The sequence below is a fragment of the Podarcis bocagei genome, assembly GCF_964188305.1.
Source record: "Podarcis bocagei genome assembly, chromosome: 12".
Taxonomy (NCBI): domain Eukaryota; kingdom Metazoa; phylum Chordata; class Lepidosauria; order Squamata; family Lacertidae; genus Podarcis; species Podarcis bocagei.
This window is the reverse complement of record NC_138137.1, coordinates 38,696,003-38,718,942: the sequence shown is the minus strand read 5'-3', so window position 1 is coordinate 38,718,942 and position 22,940 is coordinate 38,696,003. Positions and strand designations below refer to the sequence as shown.

General features: G+C 38.9%; 1 protein-coding gene across 6 annotated transcripts in view; it reads right to left on the bottom strand.

Moving 5' to 3' along the window:
- MLLT10 (MLLT10 histone lysine methyltransferase DOT1L cofactor) overlaps positions 1-22,940 on the bottom strand; it is a 101,479-nt gene that overhangs the window by 45,554 nt on the left and 32,985 nt on the right. For 3 of the 6 annotated variants that reach the window (XM_081163152.1, XM_081163151.1, XM_081163155.1), the window contains 3 exons: positions 21,544-21,639; positions 8,140-8,235; positions 252-507 (listed from right to left, as the gene is read on the bottom strand). In XM_081163152.1, the coding sequence (XP_081019278.1) occupies positions 252-507; positions 8,140-8,235; positions 21,544-21,639 (448 nt within the window). The remainder of the gene's footprint in view (positions 1-251; positions 508-8,139; positions 8,236-21,543; positions 21,640-22,940) is intronic. The other 3 variants (XM_081163154.1, XM_081163153.1, XM_081163156.1) reach the window with 3 other exon arrangements.

Below are 22,940 nucleotides of genomic sequence, written 5' to 3'. Positions count from 1 at the left end.
TATTTCATAGCTATTAAAATATTCCTGGAAAGGAATATTCTAATCACAATAATAGTACTTATCTATTTCAAGAAAAGATGCATTACTTCTGCTAGCTGTCCCAAAACATTTTCTCTCAACTAAATTAGCATACAATTCAGTTGTTGCATTGATCAAATATAATACATAGAAAAGTACATCTAAATTTGCAAGTTTTTAACCTATTTAATTTTTGGCAGTCATGGAAGTTATATAGTATTCTTGAATAATACCTTGTTGAAAAGTACAAGCTGCTGACACCGGAGCTCCAGGAGTCCTTCCACCACCAGGCTTTCTTCCCCTCTGACCTGAATTATGACCTGCGGACTTCTTCCCTTTGCTCTCTGAACCTCTGGCCTCTGAAACATCTTTACCACTTGAAGCATGTGCAGACACTTCCTGGAAATTTGCATTTGTAAAGCGAGCTGCGGTATCTTCCAGCCTCTTCAATGAGCCTGTCATAGAGTTGTTGGTAGTGCTTGTGTAAGTCTAACAGTATTGAAGTGGGAAAGAGGAAGTTGAGAGAGACAGTTAGACCACAATAAATTAACTGTATTCCAAAAGACACACAATGTTATTTCAATTCAGAAACAAAGATGTGTCCCAACATTCTAAAACAGCATAGAGAAAGTTAAAGCTAACTATGTATTTAAAAGAAGTTATAAAGTTGCCACTTAAAATAACTGAGCACTTTAAAGGTGGGTTTAAAAAAAAAATTAAACTGACAGGGAACTATAAAGAACAAAATACACTTACTAATATATCAGCAAGATATCAGCTGTCAGTTTTGCACGCATCAGATTGCAGCAATTAGTAGAAGTGCACATACTGGCCTCCCCTTACACTTAATCATGATACTTCTATTTATTAAATACAAAAAAGTCAGCTATTTTTCCAAACACTAGTTCCTGCTGAAATGCATGCTTTTGCAACATGTAACAACAGGTTATTCTGTAAGTTAATCTTTATTGCCTCAGATTTGCAGATATAAGCTTTTGTAAGATAGCTCTTTTCCTTTAGGTTGTTCAGACTATTGTAATTTGAAAGGTAATTTTCAATTTTCTGTACAACGTATAAAAGAAAATACAATATGATGAAATACAATACATTTACACCAATATTTATACTTATTCATTAACACATGTATGGATTTTTTCTGCAGTTTAAAAATTAGTAACTAAATCTTAAAGCTGATTTTCTACTAGTAAAAATTTAGTAGTTATGGGCCAGGATCTATAGAGCTCTATAGGTAAAGGTAAAGGGACCCAGTCGTGGCCGACTCTGGGGTTGCGGCGCTCATCTCACTATATTGGCCCAGGGAGCCAGCGTACAGCTTCCGAGTCATGTGGCCAGCATGACTAAGCCGCTTCTGGCGTACCAGAGTAGCGCACGGAAATGCCGTTTACCTTCCTGCCAGAGCAGTACCTATTTATCTACTTGCACTTTGACGCACTTTCGAACTGCTAGGTTGGCAGAAGCAGGGACCAAGCAACGGGAGCTTACCCTGTCGCGGGGATCCGAACTGCCGACCTTCTGATCGGCAAGTCCTAGGCTCTGTGGTTTAACCCACATGCCTAAAATACTTCCATATATGCACAAATGGATTGCATATTTTCCCTTCTAGCTGCACACCCTTGAACCATATCAGCTACTGCTCAAGAAGGCTTCCCCAACCCTTAAGTATAATGTTTTTAAGGGACAGCAGGTGCTGCAGGCCTTTTTTTAAAGAAAAGGAAATGTGTGTTTGCATGAAACACCATTCACAGCCCTTTGAATTCTTGCCAAAGGTTTGTTTTTTTAAAAAACCAAAACAGAACACAATTCAGCCAACCATTAAAATCTTAGGTTTCATTCATTTTAATGGAAAAGATTTGAACATCTCCTTAATGCTCTCTAATTGAAGTTCAAAGTGCTTAAATTTGGCTAGATTGCACTCCTAATTCTGCAACAGAATTACTATGGGGTTTGGGGTTTGTTTTTTGTAAAAGCCATTTTTGGAAATGCTTCAAAGAATTTTTTCAAAATGGCAGACGTAAGCCAGTGAAACAAGTGCAGTATGGTTTCACTTCCTTAAGTGTCAACAAGCACTTTGTCCACTTATAGTTGTTGTTGTTTAAATTCGTATACCACCCTCCATCTGAAGATCCTAGTGCAGTTCACAACATTAAAATACAAAATGAGAATGCAAAATACATAATAAAACAAAAACAAACCAATAACCCCACTCCCACAAACACATTTAAAAAGCCATAGAATGTTAATCAGCCAAACACCTGGTTGAAGAGAAACGTTTTTGCCTAGCGCCTAAAGACATGTAATGATGGCACCAGGTGACTTCCCTGAGGAGAGCATTCCACAAATAATATAAACATATTTGACATATTGATTAAATTAAAACACAGCTTAAATATGAAGGCCAAATATATTCTAATTTACTTCACACTTCAAACACCAAATGTGAATCTTTAATGAAGTTTTTAAAAATATACTCATGAGAAAAATATTGTGCAGTCCTAGTGTATCAGCTAGTAAGTGGCCATATACAATATAATAAAGTCATAATAGAGAAAATTTATTTTTTCCAGTATTTCCACAGGGTCAAAGGTGTTGCATGTTCATGTGTGACAAATGAAAGAAAGCTTTATTCAGAAACTTGTACCATGCTGAAAATTATTTGAGGTCCTCATTTCCCTTTGGGAAATTAATAAAATTAAACCATGTAGAAGCCATTTTAAACTTAACACCTGATGTTTAAACTTCATCAAAGTTACTGCATTTTACATTAAATATGAGTTTCTCCAGTTCCATGGGCGCAACACCCAGAGGAATTCCCACAGGATATCATCAGGCCCCCACCCACGATCTTGTGTTCTAACTGAACAGAGATAGAGGCCTCCTATTTCTTTTAGTAGCCTGCTGTGCTGACATACTCTCCTTCTCAACCTAGAGTCAGTCTCATTTCTAAGGGAGATGCCAGAAGCCCCACCTTAGGGATTTCCATCATTCCTCTATCTGCTTTCAAATCTGGGACAGGCAAATGTGTACAAGAAGAATGAAGGACATTCATAGCTTGCACAGTTCCAGCGGCAGCTGTTATTGCAAGTCTAGCCTCCCAAATGAGTACGGATGGCAGTGGAACTACTGCCCGTACTTCTCCTTCCTCCTGCAACTGTCAGGACAGAAAATGGTTGTGCACATGTATACACAATCCATTTCCTGATCTTGGTCCCCTTTTATTTTTATTTCTAATGCTGTACTTCTGCAAACCTGAGTTCCCCTGTGTGTTCTGCTGCCTCTCGTGTGGGTGGGTGGGGTGCCATTTTGATTCTATATGTATCAGCATTCATCCCATAAAATAAAGGGAATGTTTTCCTTAAGCCAAATGAAACCCAGCTGAATCCAAGAGCAAATTTAGAAGTGATAAAGACCAACAAAGCGTAATCAGTATAATTCAAAAGGGTGACATTTTCTTATGTACTTTGAAAACACAATATAAACTTTCAACTAAAAGATTAGCTCTGGCCAGTTTTCTCAGGTGCTGTTTACACTTAACACACATTTTTCTACAAACATATTCAGTACTCCTAGAAGCTGTCAGCATGCGATAGCGGCTGCACCCCAGGAACAGCTTTGACTGGTCGGTTAAACCAGGTGAGGGTAGCTTATGGGTTTCAAACCCTTGCTGAGTTACGGACTTCCCCTGCCTGCAAAGACAGGCTCCGGCGGATTGAGCGGATGAGACCAATAGCAGGTCCCACAGTCAAGAAAGCGGTTTCTGCATGAGCTGTAGAGGGAAGTGAGGGGCAGATGGGGCTTCTCAACCTGGAGGGTAGCCCATCAAAAAGAAGGAAAATTCTGGTCCTAAACATCCGCTGCCTTGCAGAACATCATTGGGAGAAGAAAAGGCTCAGGAGTAAACCCTACACCAATCCGAAGTAGAATCCCTAAGACGGTTCAATGGCACCTTGTACGCTTCCTTCCAGCAACTCCTACAGCCAAGCTGGTGCCAAACGTAGTCCAAAGGAAAGCAGAGCAATACATCAGCGAGGCTGAGAGGGGGGCATTGTCGTTTGGGCAGCTCAAGACCTCAATACATACTGCTCAGGCTTGCGCCTCAGGGAGGTCACTTCTGTGATGCTAACGCAGCAAACATAACACAGGAGGCAGCAGTTATGAGTTACCAACACAGCAGGTGCTGTGCTTCTCCAGCAGTTTGACTTTGCTCCTGGAGATGCACTCCATTGTCTCTCAAGACAGACCGATGCCAACAAGTATTTGAAGACGTTGTACATTATACATTGCTTAGAATCAGGGTAGCTGAACAAATGCATGTTCCTACATCAAACCTCCCATGTGTAGGTCAGCAAATGATGCTTTTAGGTGCCCTTGACATATGTGGTGAGGCTAATGGGAAACCAGAGGCCTTTTACAGCAAGGATGCCACGTCTCCTCTGACAGGCTCACCTGTGCCTATTTTGCTATCCTTTGGAGGCAGGAAAAAGTCTCCATGTTCTCCCAGAACTGTTAAAGACTGTTTTAATCTGCTGCATTTAATTGCTGACATTATTTTTATTGCCTGTGTTACTCTAGTTTCGTATTGCATTTTGTTTTTATTCTGAGTGTCTATCTTTCTTAAAAAAAAGTTGTGGACCACCTGACGTCAAACAGGCAAGCCATTGTTTATTCTAGGTGTCTTGTGAGGTAAGCAGCTTCAGTTGTGACTAATTATAAACCAACTTCTATTTTATAATTGGTTTTAAAAGCTAATAAATTGTGGCAAAATTTCATGAAGCCTCAGAAGTGACAAACTAAAGCTTAGCATTCCAGAACAGGGGGCGGGATTGGGGGGGCGCTTACTGACTGAAGCCTAGCTGAAAGCTAGAAAGTGCCTTTCTAATTACAATTCATCTTTCTCAGACACTTTTCTAGGACGTTTTAAGAATCTGGCCATTTCATTAGGTATTATTTCCCCTCATATGCCTTGAGAAATTAAATGGCTTCTTAGGGCAACCTGCTCTGCCTTGAGAAAGAAGACCACAAAGGAAGACCACAGGCTCTTATTTGGAGTATTCTACACCAGCATCTTCACTATTCTCAAATGAGGTACAGTGGACACTCGGGTTGTGAACGTGATCCATGTGGGATGCACGTTCGCAACTGACAGCTTTCACAACCCACAGCAGCACGTCTGTGCATGCGCAGGTTGCAATTCGGCACTTCTGCACATGCACAAAGCACAATTTAGCGCTTCTGTGCATGTGCGACCGTCGAAACTCAGAAGTAACCCATTCCAGTACTTACGGGTTTCAGCTGTCCGTAACCCGAAAAAACACAACCTGAAGCATCTGTAACCTAAGGTATGACTGTATTGCATTTTCTCATCCATATTCCACCTTTTTCAGGAGAAAAAGCCAACAAGCAAATATTGCAATTAACATGTATAGTTATTTTATTTGATGCAACAGCTGGCTGGGGTGGAGGGTGGGATAAAGATGGGGACCTCAGCATGCCGAAAAGAGTGGTTGACCTTCTTGCCCAACAACTCCTCCACCTAAGGCTGTCATTGGTGTCAAGAACAGGCTCCCCATTGGGACAAGCATCAGCTTCAGGGACATCATTTTTGTCAGGACCATGATGGGGGAAGCATTAACTCCTCTCCCCGTGTGCCATGGTCCCAATCCCAATTACTCCCATCCTAAACAGTTCTTTAAAATAAAGGAACAAGATTCATCCAATGAAAGCACACAACACGTAACTTGCCCAGCTTCAAGATGCAATTCCAGAACAGAACTTGTATCCCTGGTTAAAAGTCTCTACCAAACATGCTTGTAGTGGTTATAGTTCAGTATATTTTAATTCTTGCATTATGGAATGTGATCCAGTAGTTTGCCCTTCATACTATGCTAATAACTGCCACAGTGCTGAGCTACCCCATAAGCCCAAATATCTTTGCTTGATTCTATTTTTCTCTCTCTATGGTGTCAAATACCAAACACTACTTCTGATTTTTTTAAAAAAAAATTGCTGCTGCTGCTGCTAATGTACTATAGTATATTAAAAGAGAAACCATCAGCTGTATGTAGAACTAAAGAAAATAGTGCCATTTTATTAAACCATTACCAAGGTACTTGTAAAACAGTGGAGTGTTTGAGAGTCTCTGAATTGGCTATTATCTCTCCAGAAACATTTTTTAACCAATTGGTATAGAGAAATGCAAAGAACATGCAACTGTGTAAGTGCATTCACATTTGAATACTGGAATCCCATCTACATAAATTATAGAACTGTCATCCAGCAAGAGATTCTAAAACTTAGGAATTTTCAGTTACAAAAGGAAGGTCAGTGTTGGAACTTGCTGCTTTGACATGAGGAATGCTAGGTCTTTCTTTCTAAAAGGACAAGGCCATGAAGAGAGAAAATACTGGTGATTAAGATAGTCAGGTGACTGCATTACAGACTAGTTTGATGAACACTTATGAAAAAGTGGGGGAAATAGTACCCAATGTTTTAATCTATTTTCTCTACACCACTTGAGAGAAAAGTATCTGAATCTTACCCTTGGGTATCATTAGGAAACACTCATATGGGTATAATTTCCAGTTATACTTCTGCTTATATTACAGATTTGTTCAAACAACATGGTGTTGGAAACAGAAAGCTAACTCCACAGCCATGAAATCTAGAAACACATTTTGTGAACAGAAACATAAATTTAAGCCTACCACCTACATAAGAAAACTTCAAATGATAGGAGCTCCATATGACCTAAAGCACCAAAGGAAAAAAATCTCTGAATGTTCCTTTTATATGTAAGTCACAGAACTTGCATAGAAACAAGATCCTCAGGTGAGAGATATGAACATATTTTGATATACAAAACAATGCCCAAATGCCAATATTTCCTCTGATTCTCTTGCAAAGATTTTATTTTTAGAAAATCTGGAAGCAAAACATTATTTTAGATATCATCTTTGCCTAAAGACCACTGGGTTATGGAGACAGTACTATACATTTCTTTTAGCAAAGAGGGGGTGGGTACGATAACCAAAATGATACTTAGCCTACTGGATAAAATGTCTGCCAAAGGAGAAGATGTGTTACGAAGTCACATAAGTAGACGAAGGACAGGAACTCTACAGCATCAAAAATATAGCCCAGAAATGCAGTGATTTGAGTCCAATAATCTGTGAGTTGTATCCAGTGTTAGTCATATGTACAGTGGACCAATTCACATTGATTTCAGTGGGTCTACTCTTAACAGAAATTAGTTGGAAAACTGCCAATGATTTTTGGGGTTGAGACCATACTTCCTACTCTCCTTCCTTTCTTTTTGCTGTAGAGGTGTCTAGAACACCCATCTGGTTATTTTTATGTGAGATCAGTTTGAGTTATTGCAGCCTGAGAATGTGGGCAGGAAGGTTGCAAGGGTCAAGCCAAAAACATGTTATCTTGTCCCTTGCCCAACATGGCCTATGAGATCTAGTCAGCAGGGACTGACTGGGTGGGTTCACAAGGCAGTTAATGCCTATGGAGACAGTGGTGTCTGCTGCCTCCTCCCTCGGATGGATTTACTGCCCAACACTTACTCTTTCTCTGATACTGCATAATTGAACCAGCTAATTACTTGGAAATATTGTTTCATGTATTTCAACTGATTCAATTGTGGAGGTTTCAACAGACTATGCTGTACCATACATGTACTGTACTATATATATATGGTACTCCAGGGTTTGTTAAACCAGAATTTCCTCTAACATCTAAACCATGATACTTACTGGAAAACTATAGTTTGAACTCTGATTACAAATGAGAATATGAAAATTTAAAATAATTGAGGTTATTCTACTATATTTATTTATGTAAGCAGCAGAGTACTTTAGCGGAACAGTAATATAGAATCAATGATATCCCATTTTTTAGAAAATATGTACATTTCAAAAATCAAGTTTGTTATATTACAAATACCTAATAGCACAGCTGTTTGATCAGAAGGATTGCTAGTCATCAATAGGGGGTTCTCTGTGATAAGCAATTTAGCAACAGCAGAATTCCTCACTCCATAAAACATACACCAAGAATATAAATGTCATTCTAAAGAAGATGTAGGAAAAGCTCACTTACTTTCTCTGTAGTTACTGTTAGAGAAGGAACCAGAGACGGTGAGGATTCTGATTGCTTCTTGTGTTTTTGTTTATGTTTATCCTTTTCTTTATATTTCTAACAAAGCATGAAAGCAAAATAAAATGCAACATCAGGTTTATGCAAAATGATTTTTTTGTCATTTAAATTGCGTTAATATGAGCTGCTACTAAAAATTAATAAAGGGTTGTATCCAACAGAAGTCATCTCATTCACATAAAGACTTCTGCAATGGAACCTGACCTCCCTTCTCCTCCGTGTTCCCAGCATACACACACACAGACACAACCAAACAATTGCTCTGGAGAGTTGTGGGGAAACTCCAGAAGATATCTGGGCTGGGGGAGGAGAGAGGGGAAGTTCTTGCACCAACAAGACAACTCTGTTGGATACAGCCCTCAGTGTTTCTGATGTATAAGAAACTACTAATGTTTTATTGTAGTGTAATAAATGTAAAGTAGTATTGTTAATAAAGAAGGTATAAAAATTTTTATGTTATCCATTTCTCCTAAAAACATGATTTTACATCACATCATAAAACAGATATCCACACATCTTTTGCTTGGCTTGCTAGCCATCTTTCATTTGTGGTTGCCACCATCCACCCAGCTCCAACTTCTCTAGCATGTTCAGAGCACTTGGGAGAGGGTCAATAGTTTATTCTACCTCCTGCAGGTCTTCAGAGAATGCAAGCAGCAGCATGGATATTACTTCTTCCCCAATGCTTGTAGTTAGGAAGTGGGGAAGTGGGATGTGTCTGTTTTCTTTCACTATGATTTTACAGAGGGAAACGAAACAAAACACCCTCTCCTTCTTCATATTTGCAGAGAATCCACTTGCCAGAGGGATGGTACTTGTCACTGGCAAAATGAGCATTTTGGCATAATCTGCCCTTTTAAATTTTGCATTTATATACTTTTTGAGCAATTTTTGCTGGAAAGGCAATAAATTATATCATTCAATAAAGTATCTGAAAAACATGGACATAGGAATGCAATCTTTTTTTAAGGTTCTGGGTGAAATCCTTCTAAAAAAAATATTTGCTGTTGAAATGTACAAGTTTAATAATCAAAATATCATTCGACCAATAAGAGTGACCACAAAACTTCAGCAGCTATTACAACCAAAATAAAAAACCAACAATATATATGCACATATAAACTATATTTGTTCCAACAATTTTCACTTCCGAGCCAATCTCCACTGCAGATGGCATGCAGCAGCCACCTTGGAGTAAAATAAATCCTGAGTTTTCCCACTTTTTCTTTCCCTCCCTTAGCAGAGCACAGCTTGTGCAAAAGAGCCAAGGAAGGAGGGGGTGTCAGTCATGACTTGTTTTCCCACCTGGGCAAGAGTGAGAGAGAAGTGGGTGAAGAAGGCATCACAGGCAGTATGATAGCTCTTCCATCCTCAGCTCTTCTTGTCTGGAGGTCAGGGGCACCAAGCAGAAGGTGAAGCAGCAGCCCCAAGCAAGAGATGAGAAGATAACCCTGTCTCTGCTATTCCAGCAGCAACCAAACCACTCTGTCCCTTTATATCATTGCAAATGGTTCTTCCTTCCTTGGAAGCAATTCAATGAGCCACAAGAGGGATGCCAGCACTATTAGCTGCAGAAAGCACCCTCACTTGCTACTCTGCACTCTGTCGCCCTACCAGATAGCCATCACCAGTAAACAGTGTAATAGTGGATGTATTGGAGGAAATAGAAATGGGTAGCTTTATATAGAGAAAATTCTGAGTAGACATGTATAGGATTGTACTGTTATACTGTTTGAAATCATTATTTTATTTAAAACTGATGGAAAGATTTACTTTCCCTTCTCTCTCCAAAAAACACATTACCAACTACCATTTGGACATTAAAAAGTCATAGTAACTAATTAAAAATAAAGGTATTCATTCTGCAAGCTCAGAGGAGTAAGATATGATATATCTTTACTACATGCAGAAGAGTTGTGCCGACTGTGGAAACATTTATTGATAGAATTCAGTATCTGAACCAAATCCTGAACTGGATGCACTTTAATATAACCAGAAGAACTAGCTATGAAAGTAGGTTATGCAGTGAGCAATGATAATTCTATAAAAGATCTATATTCAAAATAATATTTGGCAGATTGACTTTCTTTCTGCTGAGAAAATAGTACCTAAAGTACTACTAAAAATGGCACAAATGTCTAGCTGAATGCTGAGGTACAAAGTATATAATGGACTATAAACCTGCTTTCCTGATAAGGACAATAAAAACAATAAACAAATCAAGATCAAGGGAATAATGCATGTTATAATATAAACACAATAACCCAAGATTACAACCACCCAATCTTAAAAACTGAACATTACACAAGAATATGTTTTAAACATGGATGAATGAATTTTCACATTTATTTACAAATTCAGCAATAACATTTGTAAAGACAGGAAAACAACCTGGCATGGTCTATATGAATCATTTAGTTTATGTAAAAGTGAAGTAAATACTCCTAATGCTGTATATTTGGCTGGCATGATATATCTCCATAGCTTATTCATCTCAAATTTAGAGAGGTGGGGAAGTGCCTTAGATTGGCTTCCTGCAAAATTACAGATCAAAAGTAAATACTTTCAAAAAAGCTCAAAGTAAACTAGAGGACAGGCACAAGAGGTAGAGACATTGAGCTGCTTCATGTGTAATGCCAAATCACATCTTGGCAGTACATGAATGAGCTCTGTACTCAGGTACTCTGCTTCTTTGTTTGATCAAACCGTAGTTTGCCATTACATCCAAACTGGCAAACTAGGACTGCAATCCTAACTGAAGTGGAATACACAATGGAGGATGGACAGAGAGGGGAAGTGGGTGGGCACAGGGCTTCTTCCCATAGCTCCAAAGCATGGGAAGAACTCATATGGGTGTAATTTCCAGCTGTTGGTGTTACATGTGAACCAAACCATATATGGAAGACAGAAGGCAATCTGTTAATATTAACAGATTTGTTTTGCTCCGTCAACATATAAATGATAAACTAAGAATTAGGTATCAATATCAGCTTCAGCGCGCAAGAATTCAAATTCCATCAGCATTAATTTAAGAAACACTAGTGGGAGAAATCTATTCATCAACTCAAAACAATTTATGATTGTCCATATTATGCTTGATGTATAAACCACTATCTCAACAGATCCTACCAATTTCAGCAATTCATATAGAAACTGTATGTGAAGACGCTGAGCACTCTTTCGGAACTAAAGAGAAAAGGCTATTAGAGACTTCTACTGAAACTTTAGAATTAAAGAATGCCAGTTTTTAAGATGGGAAAGAATTAGTGCAGGTAAACACAATCTATATGTGAGAGTGCCAAACATTTGCAATTGCAATAATATACGACAAAAAGAATAATTATGTTAACACTTTCCATATACTCTTTTACACAAACCTTAAGTATCAGAAGATAAATTCCATCCCCAAAGTAACTAGAGAATCACATTTCCACAATCCTAATTGAAAGGAGATTTCAGTCTCCAGTATTATTCTTAAATATATATAGAACAGTAGCTCTAAATATGGCAGTTCAGGGCTGAGATATAGTGACTATTCCAAGGTCACCATATAAGCTTCATAGTTGAATGTGGGTTTACACTTGGTCTCCTCCGTGCCAGCTCTGCAGCACTCTAAGCACTACAGCACCCTGTCATGCAAACCTAGCTACACTTGATTTTAAAAAGTGTAGACACAGACACACAGTAATCACTTCCCATATCTTGAAGCTACTCCATGATAAAAAACGTTATGTGCTAATTATCCAACATACAGTTGTACAAGTTCATAGGAGAAATTAAAATAGGATTTTCTTTCTCTCAAATACAGAGAATTGTTGCAGGCAGTGCTATTTTTCTAGAAAAAGAGGTGCCGGAACTCACCATAAATGCCTCCCCCGTTCTCTTATAATGGCCGTAGTGCCCACCTGAGAGATGCTGGTGAGTTCCAGATGAAAAAAAGCCCTGGTTGCAAGTTTGGTTCAGACATTATTCTGATTGAGTATCAAACCATGTTTCAGTGATTAGAACACATCCTAGTTTTGTGTGCTCCTCATTATCGCTTCTCCCTGCCCATGCATATTTTCCCTCCCTTTGTGGCAATTTAACCAGAAGAATTTCAAGGCTAAAGAAGCAATCAAAGGAGACCTATAGTTTATGAGTTTCTCTAGCTTTCTCTACCAAACATCTTATATCAGGATGTTGTAACTGGTATATAGTTACTACTGACCACCACTGGTTCTCAAACTAAACTATGGAAACTAGGCGTATATCCCGGTTTAATTTAGCATCGTTTTATTGCTTGAGAGCAAACTTTTGTTAGCAGTAGCTGTGGTTATGCTGGTTCAGATACCCCAATGAATCACAGTCATTGCTAAGCAGCGAAAGGCAGTGAAAGAAGTAAATGAGTCCAAAGGGGAACAGGGAGTGGGGCGTGCAAGCCTGCAGAGCATTCCCAACCGCCAAAGCACAATTTGGTAAATACAGTAACAGGATATTTGAATGCCACAGTCTAGGCAAATGTTGCAAACTATGATTTGAGGAGCCAAAACACTTAACTGTGTTGCTACATCCAATGTAACAACCAAGTTACATAACAGCCAATAGTAGTAGAAATAATAAATAATGGTTTTCTAGACATATATTCTAGAGGACTGGCTATGTTACTCGGTTTTAGCAAAAGCAATTTCTGCCAGTACACTTTTTTGTAGTACTGTATACTTTCTGTGACTAGACTTCATCTTGTGCAGATTATATTGCAGTGATGTAATCTCAAAGTTAAGGGACGTGGGTGGTGCTGTGGTCTAAACCACTGAGACTTGGGCTTGCTTATCAAAAGGTCGGCGGCTCAAATCCCCGCAATGGGATGAGCTCCTGCCAACCTAGCAGTTCGAAAGCACGCCAAAAAGTGCAAGTATATTAATAGGTACTGCTCCGGCGGGAAGGTAAATGGCATTTCCGTGCGCTGCTCCGGTTTCACCAGAAGCAGCTTAGTCATGCTGGCCACATGACCTGGAAAAACTGTCTGCAAAAGCGGACAAACACTGGCTCCCTCGGCCTGTAAAGCGAGATGAGCGCCGTAACTCGAGAGTCGTTCGCGACTGGACTTAACTGTCAGGGGTCCCTTTACCTTTAACCTCAAAGTTGTGGAAACAACTGAAGCCACTGCAGGATTTTAATAGGAAGGTGAAAAGTAATAAGTAAAAACAAACAAAACCAAGTAAGAAAACCCAAGCCACATATTCCAAAAACTCAGACATACCGGTACATAATATCTCAATTTTTATTACAAATTAATATTGGAATGGCTCCTGGTTCTATGTTCATAGTTCCCAAAATAAATTTGAATAACTGAATAATTTGGGGTGGAAGAGAGAAGACTCACTCTTACTCTAAACATGTAGTGTACATTAGGGTAAAGCGTACATTAATGTGCATTAAGTCATTTGGAAAGTCCAGCACCTAGTCGAAGGAAAGGTCACCAAGTTAACCTAAATACAGACAGCTGAGTGCGAACCAAGAACATAACTGACCCACAGAGCCATTTCCAACTGTGATCAGCAGAGGAAAAGTCTGTAGACTGTGGCATAGGAAGAGACTTCTTTTCCAGCAGTGCTGCCATAACCACTGCAGAGCTTTCATCTCCAACTTCAGTATGATGCGAGTCCCAGCTGTGCTTTAAATGTCTGCTTGCCCTTACCTGTTCTCAGGAGAAGAACACTCAGGGGCAGCCCTGTCTCATAGTCGAAGGACAGGCTGTTGTTCTACAGTTCAATCAGTTTGTCACAAAGGTTACCATGAAGCTCACCCTGTGCTATCTTCCCAGTGTCCAGCAATCCTGCACGCTGCCTATATCTCATAGGACAGAACATCCGGGTTTTTCACCAACCGGAAAGGGTCACATGAACTCTCAAAAGGCCATCAGACTACAACTATTAAGTCTAGTTTATTTCCTACCAACTACTAGCTCATTCCAGAATAACCATACTTAACTGGCTCAGAGAAGCATGTTATGGGGTTTTGTCAAGCTTTTTTTTCAGTAGCAGTAAGCTGCTGTCTTGTTTCCATTTATAGTGTACAGCATATCTGAATTTGAGTAGAGGAAGTATGCCTCCTACCACAATGCCGCTCCCTCCTATGCACGCAGCTGGCAGGCATAGTAAACCTTGTATGTGGTGGCATAAGGGTGGGAAACATAAAGTACAAGAAACCACACAAATACAATCTATTCTGTGTGGCTCAGTTTTCCTTTCCAATGCTATGTAAGATCCCTTTCAAAGCACAGAACCCACAGAACTATGCAAGCCTAATTACATGGAGCCACAGTATTTTGAGAGCTATCTTAGAATAAGAAATGACACCAGAAAACATATTGGCCTAGCAAACATTTCAGCAGTTTCAGGCCTGGTAAATCTAATTTAAGACCAATAGAAAAGGAAACTATGCCAATGAGTTGCCACATGCTGATTTGGGCTTCTTTTGGCAACTTATGGACTTTGTGGTTCTGTGGGGAGATACCTTTTCTAACGATTCCAGGAGTCATACATTATTTTAGGCATTTGGAAGCATAAGGGGAAATTCCAAGCACACATTTTGGTTGCATGGGAAAGATTATATTTAGTAACTTCTGTGGTCTTCAGATTGCTATAAAACAAAGTATTTTTTAAACACGATGCTAGAGAAGCCATTTTTAAGCTCTCTCTTTTGTAGACCATCATTTAGTTTGGCTACGACTTCTCCCTTTGCAGTATGACTAGCTGGCAAAGACAAATTCGGTTTTTTAGAAAAAATGTAAATTCATTTTACATCATTCCTTTATTTTTGATAATTGGAATTTTGGAGTTAGTAGATTTTAGTTTCTTTCAATAAAAATTTCAAACTATATTATAGTGTTAATTATCGGTATCATGACATTTTAAATTTATCTTTAAAATTGCAATAAGAATTAACCATGATATATGTTTGTATAACATGCACACAGTTCAACATGTCACAATTAAAAAGCACTATCAAATATACCTTGGTAATATCCAGCTTGGCCAATGGAGTGCTACACCAGTGACCCCCCCCCCCGGGCGCAAGCCTGGGGCTGTGTATATAGAGGTCCTGGGCTGCCCAGATGACAAGACCCCCCTCTTGGCCTTGCTGATATGTTCCAAAGGAAAGCAGAACAATATGTTTGGCACCAGCTTGGCTGCCGGAGTTGGCGGAAGGAGGCAAGGCAGTGGGAGGTTTAGGATCAGAGTTTTCCTTCTCCTTGATGGGTTACCTTCCCAGGTTGATGAGACCCATCTGCATCTCACTTCCCTCTATAGCGTGTGCATAAACCACCTTCTTGACCACTGGACCAACTACCAGTTTCATCCACTTACGCAACCAGATCCAGTCATCGCATGCAGGGGAAGTCCTTGATCCACTGAGGGTTGAGACCAATCGGCAACCCTCACCTGATTTAGCGAGCCAGTCAGATCCATTTCCCGGGGTATGGCCACTGTCGCATGCTGGCAGCTTCTAGGAGCCACAGGTGAGAGCTGAGTGCAGGGTGGGGACCAAAGGTGGCCAAACTACTCCAGAAGGAGCACAACATGTCCCCCACCAGAGGTACCATCCCTCCTGTCACACCTCAAATGTGCTCTAAGGGTTTGGAAAGTGTAACTGATGCAGAATGGTGTGGCAAGATTGCTTCCAGGTACACTTTACAAAGATCATGTCATTCCCTTTTTGTTTGATCTCATTGGCTCCCAATTTGTTTCCAGGCACAATTCAAGGAAATAGTTATCATATGAGGCTTGGGCAACAAGTCCACCATTCCGAATGACTTTGTATACAGAGCTGATGCTTTAGTGGAAGGGGGATGATGGTGTAGATGGAGCAAGAGTGCCCAATTTGACCTATGGAAAAGCTTTTGGGCATGGCAGAATCCCAGGTACAGTTTGTTCCTAGAGTCAGAGTTGGTTTGAGGAGGAAAGGAATCATGGAAAGAATATAAAGATCCATAGCTTCCCAGAGCTGTGGGGTGGAAATCAATCACATTAGTTGCTGTTTAGACCTGTTCAACTCCCTCTCACTGAACCAACAGTAGAGTTTACGCATTCTTAACACCATGCTCAACCAATCAGTCATTTGCTTATTGCAGCAGCCACCATACCCACAACCTGGGGGGAGTTCCTCCCACTGCTACTGGAGATCCAACACTGCCAGTTACCTTATTGGCACCTTGGACCAAAATATAGTAGATTCCATCACTGCCCTGCATACAGAAAAGTCAATTATTGCAGATATTAAGAAGAAACAATTCAACAATGAATATACCACTCAACAAAGGATGTGCTCTTCTTTATAAGACTTCCCCCGCCCTCAAGAAAGCATTACAGCCTATTGCTGTGAACCGCCCCGAGAACTATGGATGAAGGTGGTATACAAATTTAATAAAGTAAAATATCAATACTGCAATAAATAAATATGATGATTTAAAAAGGCAAACTTCTAGCAAATGCCAATAGCAAAAACATACAGCAAAACCATATATAGAGCATGACACCTAAATTAGATATTCAGATGTTTATTATGATCAACAGGTCAAAAAGACAAAATACAAAATTGCAGCCTCACTGAAGCAAACTGTTTAAAACCTGACAGTCTAAGAACAAGAAATATGACGCCATTCAGATATTTTGCCACCTGCTCTGTAATAAGATCAACTAGGAAGCTGTCATATAAAAGGATATACAATACTAAGCTCCTGATAAAAACTACAGTAAAAGAACACATGAGACTGTTTTGGTCTTTGTGTGGTTACATGAACAGCCTCTATCTTTAAATGAAAGCTCTCTAGCAATTCTGCCATCTAAACTCTTTGAAGAATTAATATTAAAATGGTCCAATAAAATACTCTTCTGTACTGAGGCATTGGTATTGACACACCATTATTAGAAGCAGATGAAGCCAGGACCAATGACGTACAGTAATGTTCCCCTAGCTAATAGATGTAGCTCTTGCCCGCCTATATATTTATTCTCTATTCAACTACTAATTCCAGTGAGAGCAGAAAACAGGAGAAAAACCAACAGCAGTTTTTTCCACTTAACTCTCTTTTCCAGAAAGACACAAAGCAGCACCTGACAGACCAGAGAGTTGGAAGAGGTAAAGGAGCAAATTTGAAGCCAATAATGAATTGAATATGTCCATGCCAAGCTACTTAATGAGCTAAAACTGACTTCCAAATTAAAAGCAGCACCAGCAACACATTTAGGTATAGTTCTAAGAAAGGAAGACTGAATTCCTTCCAAAGAAAAGTTGAGTCCTGGAAACAAGATTGAGGCTCCAAACAAAATCTGGGTCACAACTTTTTGCAGCCTACATACATATGGTTGCTGGAACAAATTTACTTCCTGTTGTGTAGAAAAATCCAATTAATGTTATTATTGTATGCTTTGCTTTGACCTTTGCTAATTTGTCCTGCACTTCCTAACTGGTAGATTCATGAAACAAGATCCCAAGATACTTATCCATACCAATGGCTGGAGTTCACTTGGCCTTCCCTTTTGGAAGGACCATTAACTTTTGACTTCTCATAGTTAATATTTGTTTCAATAACAATCTGCAATAATTTGCAAGTCATCTAAGTCCCAAGTGGGTTTGCAAGGTTAAAACAGCATCATCTGCATATAATAAAATGTAAACAGCTGAATTATACACATTGGACCATAAATTTCACCTAAAACTCTTAAGAACAAGCATCCATTAAAAAAACAACCCCAAAAACAACAGCTATGAGATGAGAGCAAATCAGCTATGATACTACCATTAATTATAATAAAGAATAAACGGTGACCCAAATGTAAATAGCCATACCTATAAAGCCAGCTAGTTCATCAATCAATGAAAGAAATTGACACAACAAATCTATATGCGCAGTTTCACAGACAAAAGGGAGACCAAGAGGACTTCAAAAGTATCTCCATTCCCCTGCCCAGAAAACCCCAGCATCAAAATGTCACTTCAGCATACAAAGACATACCCCAAACATAATATCAACTGGTGGTTAGGCTCTTTCCCCTTCTAAAGGCACCAATTTTCTAGCCAGTGAAATGTAACAGGGAGATCTTAAGTCCTACTGTAAATCCTTAAAGGACTTTCTGGCACATCTAACACAAGGTATTTGCTACTGGACAATTAATTCTTAATTCTATCTGCAGCATCAATATTTTCTTCAGTGCAATACAAAGAGAAGCATTTCACAGCAACAAAGTTTTAAATAAGGAAAAAAATGTTATAGTATTGTTTTGGTTGGTTGCTCTTTCAGTCAGTTTTATTTTGTTCACATACTGCATGTTGTCTTTATACAGTGCAGATCGGCTTGGCAGCTCTTCCAAAGAGCTGGAAATGCTTGTTGAACAAGTGTAGCAAGAAGTTCCCCACCCACGTTTCCATTATGACTTGAAGAAGGATACACACTAAAATGAACAGTTCATTAATGTCTGCTCCTCCACTGCAACACAGCATAGGCTTTTAACTGTAAAACGCGTCTCTCATGTTTGCAATTATGGAAAAATCATGACATTTTCAAAACTTAAATTCATCTATCAAGGGATTTTGAAATTTTGTAAACTGAAATTAAATAAAACAGATTTATTTGCAATTGCTACTGTTAAGAACAAATAGCTTACTTTAAAAACTGAGCTCTCAGGCTATAATCATTTAAAATGGTTTAGAAACTACCCAACAGGCAAGCAGGCTCCAGCAATGTTCTATACAAGGGGACCTGCAAGAACATTTGGCAGCGTGCAGTGCTTCTGTTAAGGCCTCCAGCCAGCCAGCTATGCCCTTTTCCAGGATATTCTATATCCAATTCCTCTCCATCCCCCGTTCTGAATTACTCCTCCTCAAAAAGGCACTCTTCTGTGACCACTGAGCATGCTTAACTGGCAATTGGCTCCTTTTGGATTCTCCCATATGTATGGATGATGCCACAAGGATCTACACTCCAGGAATGAACTCCCTATTAGGTTCTATTATTCTAATGCTGTTAGCTTTAGTAACAGAATATTAAAATATTAACATATCCATACATCAATTTAAAATACAACTGAGTATCACGAATACCCCCCCCCCTGCAAAAGTGGAAAAAACTTAGTAGTCAATAGCTTGGTGTGACAAATGCACAAGTATATTCAAACTGCCGAGAAAGGTGGGAGAATGTAACTAGAATCTCAAGATAAAAATTTCCTCATATTACGTAGAGAGACATGGTGAGGGAAGCAAAACCATGAGCCTTGGTCAATAATCTTGAGAAAGCCTCTAATTGTTGGCCTTCTGCCCACTTATAAGATGGAAATGTCAACACACAGCTACTGTGCCTCTTTCTGCATCATTAGGATAATTAGGGTTATCTATGGCTGGGAGCCAAAGAGCCCTTGTGCGTATCTAAGGCACTTGCACACATGGACAGGGCAATCCTAACCATAAGAAATAAATTATATTGAATTCAATTGAGGTTACTCCCATTGGGATTAGGATTGCAGCCTAAATATTTGAGAAGAGAGTTTCCACTGTGCAAATTTCTCCCATCCAACCGGTGTGTCTAGTTCTCAGGCTGGCCTACACACAGGCCCTTTGTATTTCTTGCTCTGAGTCTGAAGGAAACAGTTTTTGGCTGTTGAATGGGGAGGGGGAAGGATTGTATTCTTTTGTTTTAGTGTGTTGACTCATTGTTTGCAGTTTTTATTCTGAGTAGAGGTCTCAAAAGTTGGAAGTGGCCCAGGCCTCTCTACACCTCTGAGAGGACCTGTCCAGAAGTACTAATGAAAGAGGAGTCTATTAGGCCAGTCACTTTCCCTCCTCTGACTCAGAGAGCTCCAACTCAGAAGTCTTAACAGAACCACAGACTCTCCCAATCTGTCACGGCAGGCTGGATGAGGCACCTTGTCTCACTTAAGGTGAAACTAGCAACTCAGATAGAGCTGCAGCTTCAATTAAGTCTGAAAATCTGCCATGCTCAGGCAACATTTAATCTCTGCTGTTATGGAGTCTCTAGCCTGAGTTTTGCATTGAGTTATGAATCTTGAAACCCTTGCATTGCCATAACCCAGAGACTTTACCCTGCCTTGACTTCTTACTCTGGTGGCCTAAACCAGATTTTTTTGCCTTGATTCAGAACCCCTGTACTCTCAAAGCTATTGCCTGGAACAGAACTGGCACCCTCACTTTCACTATGTCTGTCTGCAGAAACATACTACTTGTTAGTTGCAGATTGGATTAAAGTGATTCTAATTTAAAAGTATGTTAGCCACATTCTTTTCCACTATAGGATCATTCTACCTACAACAAAGCTATGGGCAGCTTATCACTACAGAAGTCATATTTATGACTGATACAACTTGAAACTACTCAGATTGACTGGAATTTTATAGATTTATTTATTTGCTAATTACATTTTATGAAAAACAATTTCAGGATTGTGCCCCATCCCACATCACCGGCAAGAAGCTGAGCCAAGTTCAATGTATACCTTTCTGAATCCTAGCAAATATGGCCAAGTTGGAAAAGCAGAGACGTTTCCCCAACAAATAGTTCACAAAACAAGGGAACACTGAACATAGGCTTGGAATATCCAGACGGAGTCTACTCTCCTCTTATGGAGGTTTGAGTTATATCTGCTGCTTTAGTTCTATGCAATGGAAAACAAATAACTTAAAGCAATTATAAATTTGGTATTGTGAGCCAAAAATTTGCAAGTATTCACTTACCAACACTGAATCAACCTTCTTCCCTAAACTATCTAAAATCAAAGTATAAGAAGAACAAGTCAACAGGGATGCAATTAGTCTTTAGTGATTTATTTTTTACAATTTACTGAGATTACAAATTTCCATATGAATGATAATAGCATCTTGTATGTAATTACAATGCAGAAAAGATTGCAAGTACCACCAAAAGATCAGCCAACAACTTCTAGCTAGCTTTCTTCAACAGAAGTGAAATGGGTACATGAAAGATTGCAATAATAAGATATGCAGAAACTGATATTTTTAAGAACTAGTATGCTACTCGTATAGTCAAATGAAAACCAGCTTCACTATTATATGACAAAATCTATAATAAAATCAATTGCATGCAAGAAACCCTACTCTAATCCCCTTTCCCCGCAACTTGAAACAAGGACACTGGTAGAATGAAATGTAAGGAACAAAAAGGAGAGTTCCTCCACTAGGTCTTGTTATCGCTGAATCAACATGCACACAGTATTAATATAGTTGTTTCCCACACTGAAGAAACCAAACATCCTCATACATTTAATGATTACTGATTAAACATTTCGAAGGTGCTAACACAATAAAAGCAGATGTGTTATGTAACAGATCCACTTACTTTTTTCTCTTTCTCATGGTGCTTATCCTGAGAGTGAGAGGAAGAATCACTTAAACTTTGATCATATGACCTATTAGATGCCCGTTTGCTCTTTTTCTAAAAAGAGAAAATATATATACACACATATATATATATATTCATGAAATGAATATACGTAAAAGCCATCTACACCATGTCTGACAAGCACCTTATCAATCAAAACACAAATGCACAACTCCAGAGCTAACCAAAACACTCATAATCTACACAAACTGTTCTGAAGAGTATGAAAAGACAAGAATAAAAAGCCTGCTATCTTCACTGCCACTATTTGTAAAGGTACCTTTATAGAGTCAGTATCATAAGTATAAAAGCATTATTTTGCTGAATTTGCATATATTAAGACATGCTTATGTGAAGCAAACTCTTTCTGGCTTAAATAAACAGCACCTATTAGTAGTTCCCAGCCTAAAGAATTAGCAACTTCTACTCATTTGCTCATTGAAGCTGACAGTTAAACAGCTAAAGAGCAGCTGCTTCAGAATCAAACCATTTCAGAATCAACAGTATTTCTAGGTAATCATACCTTTAAAAAAGTAGCAATATTTAAAGAGTCAATCCAAGTATTAAAACATTTCCCAAGAAGCAGAATTTATATTAGACTTGTATTTTTTATTATCTATGCAATATTTATTTGCATAGTGCTTAAAAATAACAAATAAATGCTTCAACAACTGTAGCCTCAATAATCCTCAATATAATTCTGGCACATTACTTACTTGTACTTTTATAGTGCTGAAGAAAGTAATGCACAATTCAATTTTTTTCATGCATTTAAAATCAGAAAATGCAAGTTTGAGTACACTGGAGAATTCTGCAACCATTCAATTAATGCTCTCTTTCTTACTTGGGTAACACATTTTTCCGTGGACTTTCTGCCATGCATGAATTTTATTGTTTCAAGGTATCATGTCACTGACTGGAGAAAAGTGGGGATTTATAAAATACTGCAGAACAACAGGTGTTTAAATATATGAATTGAAAGTTCATGGGGAAAACTGTGTCTTTCATTATTAGAAGCCCAACCACTTAAAAAGCCCCATCCTGTACTTTTTCAGGCATCATTCCATAACAAGGAAAGCCACAGAAATTTGAAAAATTGTAATGATTCTACGGCGACTACTGATCTATACAGAGGTTATGAGAGCTACAAGTGCAAAGATGTCTGAGGCAGATAGTGCTGCTAAGAAATGAAGTTTTACATCTAATAGATCACTTGGTCTGGGTGGCATTCACTTGCGAGTTCTCAAAGAACTCAAATGTGAAATTGTTGATATTCTAACAAAAAAATATAACTTGTCCCTGAGAACTAGAAAGCAGCCAGTGTGCACCAATTTCTAAAAAGGGAACTGGGAGAA